This window comes from Camelina sativa, chromosome 9 (genome assembly GCF_000633955.1).
Source record: "Camelina sativa cultivar DH55 chromosome 9, Cs, whole genome shotgun sequence".
Lineage (NCBI taxonomy): Eukaryota > Viridiplantae > Streptophyta > Magnoliopsida > Brassicales > Brassicaceae > Camelina > Camelina sativa.
The window spans coordinates 8,047,452-8,050,339 of NC_025693.1; the positions used below are offsets into that span (position 1 = coordinate 8,047,452).

General features: G+C 39.2%; 1 protein-coding gene across 1 annotated transcript; it reads right to left on the reverse strand.

Annotated features, from left to right (window-relative positions):
* Positions 1–2,368, reverse strand: LOC104710717 (putative uncharacterized protein DDB_G0290521). The gene is made up of 3 exons (XM_010427357.2): positions 1,911–2,368; positions 618–1,808; positions 1–521 (listed from the first exon to the last, which is right to left on the reverse strand). Exons 1-3 carry the CDS (start codon positions 2,262–2,264, stop codon positions 279–281), a joined length of 1,788 nt encoding a protein of 595 aa, XP_010425659.1. The 5' UTR covers positions 2,265–2,368; the 3' UTR covers positions 1–278.

Genomic DNA, 2,888 nt, shown 5'->3' on the forward strand with positions numbered 1-2,888 from the left:
GAGAAGAAAATTATTCAAAATCCCTTTAATGGGTCTTACTCACTTCTGTATGTTAACAACAATACAGAGCGCTTACAATCTATCATTATTTTTTACAGAGTAATTTTTTTTTTACTTGCATACGTTGGTTTATAGCCATTGCTGGCCTATACCAATCTTAGTATTATTTAAAAAGCGAAAACAAAATCTCTAGTAAGCTACTAAAATATAATATTTGGCGGTACTAGTTTGTCTTTCTTGCTGATTTAGGGTTCATTGATGGTACTTAGGCTTTTAACTCAGTTCGTCTGGGCTATCTTTACACTGCCATGAGAAGAAGATGAAGATGAAGATGACTTTGAAGAAGCAGCGGTCTCAACGAATTGGGTTGTGACTTGTTCCCACTTGGTGATCGTCTGCTTAAGCTCTGTCTTTTGTGTTGATGTCACTTTCTTTCCACTTACGATTTGGCTGTTGATGTCTTGTAGTTCCTTGAGAGTCTTCAACACTTCTTGTTGGGAAGTTTCCATGTTGGACTTGGTCTATCATTCGAAAACATATAGAACACAAATGACTTTATTTTTATCAAAGAAAAATCATAATATAAGAATTCGAAAAGATGATATTATTTTACGCACCTCTTGGGATTGGCTAAACCTTGAACACACGAACATCATGGCCTCTGATAGTTTGGAAGCAGCAGATTTCATCCCAGAGACGAATTCTTGTGCATTTGAGGTAGAAAGCTTTGAGGAAGCAGACATGGAAGTCTTTAGTTTGTCGAAAAAGACTTTGAGTTCTGCATTGCCTGAATACTTCTTCTCAAGATTTGAAATAAAAGACATGACTTCCGAGGATGTTTGGCTCTCAACCTCTTTAACTGATGTGGTGGTAGATGAGCTTTGGCTTTTGGATTCATTCTTTTCAGAAGAATCACTTCCGGTGTTGGATTCTTCATTCGTTTGAGAAGAATCACCCACACTGTTGGGTTCTTTATTTTGAGAAGTAGCACTTCCTTGAGCAGAGGTTTCACTATCAGTAGGAGTCGAACCAGAAGGGGTGCCAGTGGGAGTTCCACTTTGACTGTTGGATTCTTCCTTTGTTGAAGCACCTCCGCTAGAACTTTCGCTTCCTTTTTCAGAGGTTTTTCCACTCGGACTGTCTGAAGTTGAAGGAGTAGGAGTGGTGGGAGTGGGAGTAGCGGGAGTGGGAGTGCTGGGTGTGGGAGTGGGAGTGCTGGGAGTGCTGGGAGTGGGAGTAGCGGGAGTGCTGGGAGTGGGAGTGCTGGGAGTGCTGGGAGTGGGAGTAGCGGGAGTGGGAGTAGCGGGAGTGCTGGGAGTGGGAGTTGTGGGAGTGGGAGTTTCACCTTGAGGTGAGGATCCAGTTTCGGTGCTGGGAGTGTGAGTGGTTGTAGCGGGAGTTTCACCTTGAGGTGAGGATCCATTTTCGGTGCTGGGAGTGGGAGTTGTGGGAGTGGGAGTGGTTGGAGAGGGAGTTTCACCTTGAGGTGAGGATCCAGTTTCGGTGCTGGGAGTGGGAGTTCCAGCTTGAGGTGAGGAACCCTCACTATCGGATGAATCATCATCACTATCGCTTCCACTTCCAATGCTGGAATTAACATCGACATCAAGACCGTAAGATGATTCATCAATCGACTTTCCTTTCTGCTCCGCGACACTCTTTACGAATGTAAAAACAAGTCGAACCCAACCCACAAAAGCCTTAAACAATTCTTTCTTTTGTTGAAATGACATTATCGTTGAACCTTGCCTCTTCTGCTCAACCAAAGTCTTTCCCATTGACAGCATGGTCATTTTTAAATCCGACGACTGTCAATAAGAAACAATTTTTGTAAGAATAACACACCCAAAAAAGATATATATATATTATTTCATATATATATCATATGAATGTTTTGGTACAATACTTACTGTTTTACTGCTTGTACTACCACTCAATGCAGACATAGCCTTGGCAAGTAATTCACATCTCCCATCAATCTCCGTATCAATGTTTTTCGTTGAGGACGATGCTGAGATGATAAAGCTTATGTAAGACTTGAACCTTGAAAAGAATTCCTTGAACTCTCTAGTTGCGGGACATCCATCTTGAAGGTTGCTCAAGAGCAATAACATACCCTTGGCAGCAAAAGGCGCAAAGTCCATACAACGTTTGGGAAACCTCCTCCTCAAGTATAACTTTAATAAGAAAGTTCCTTGCACTTCATACACCACACTTGATGCAACCATAAACACCAGACATATTGCTAGTAAATTTTTTGCCATTTTCTTATTAAAAATGAAAAGTTATAATAGAACAGAACAAGACGATTATTTGTTTTTTTTTTCTTTTTTTGTTTTAATAAATATTTTTGTCTTTTTGTTTTTTTTTTGGGATTTTGAGATGATTTTTGTTCCTAGGAGAAACTTGGTTTATATAGATGCTCAAAGAGTCTATTTTTAAGTGAGTTCGAGTAAATAGTGGATTGATTTAAGGTCACGAGAGAATAGCAAAGAGGTTCACATGTTTTACTTTCTATTTTGACTGTAATTTATGTTGTTGTGCGCATTTCTCTTCAATCTATATTTAGAAGGATCAAAATATTGACTCTGATTAATCCAAGTGTGTGCAAGTTATAAATTCAAAACTTTTGGTCATGCTAGTTCGAACCCTTGACTTATTCATGAATTCATCACACTAAAAATGATCTATCACATCTCTGACTTGAAATCATCTGTGTGTACATGCTAGGAGCATGTAGCTTGAATTAGAACAACCTGTAAACGGATTGTGGATCTAAAAGATATTTTTTATTGAGGGTACAGTATTGAAATTATCTTAAAGGAAACACTATATATGATTAGATTTATAATAACATGTACCTTACTGTTACTCAGGTGCATGAGTAT

What these genes read in the sequence shown, in the direction of transcription:
- LOC104710717 (XM_010427357.2), bottom strand. Translation starts at nt 2,264, where the DNA reads ATGGCAAAAAATTTACTAGCAATATGTCTGGTGTTTATGGTTGCATCA. An exon ending in GTAGTACAAGCAGTAAAACA is followed by an intron (nt 1,809 to 1,910) that starts GTAAGTATTGTA and finishes TCTTATTGACAG; the next exon opens with TCGTCGGATTTAAAAATGAC. An exon ending in GGTTTAGCCAATCCCAAGAG is followed by an intron (nt 522 to 617) that starts GTGCGTAAAATA and finishes TTCGAATGATAG; the next exon opens with ACCAAGTCCAACATGGAAAC.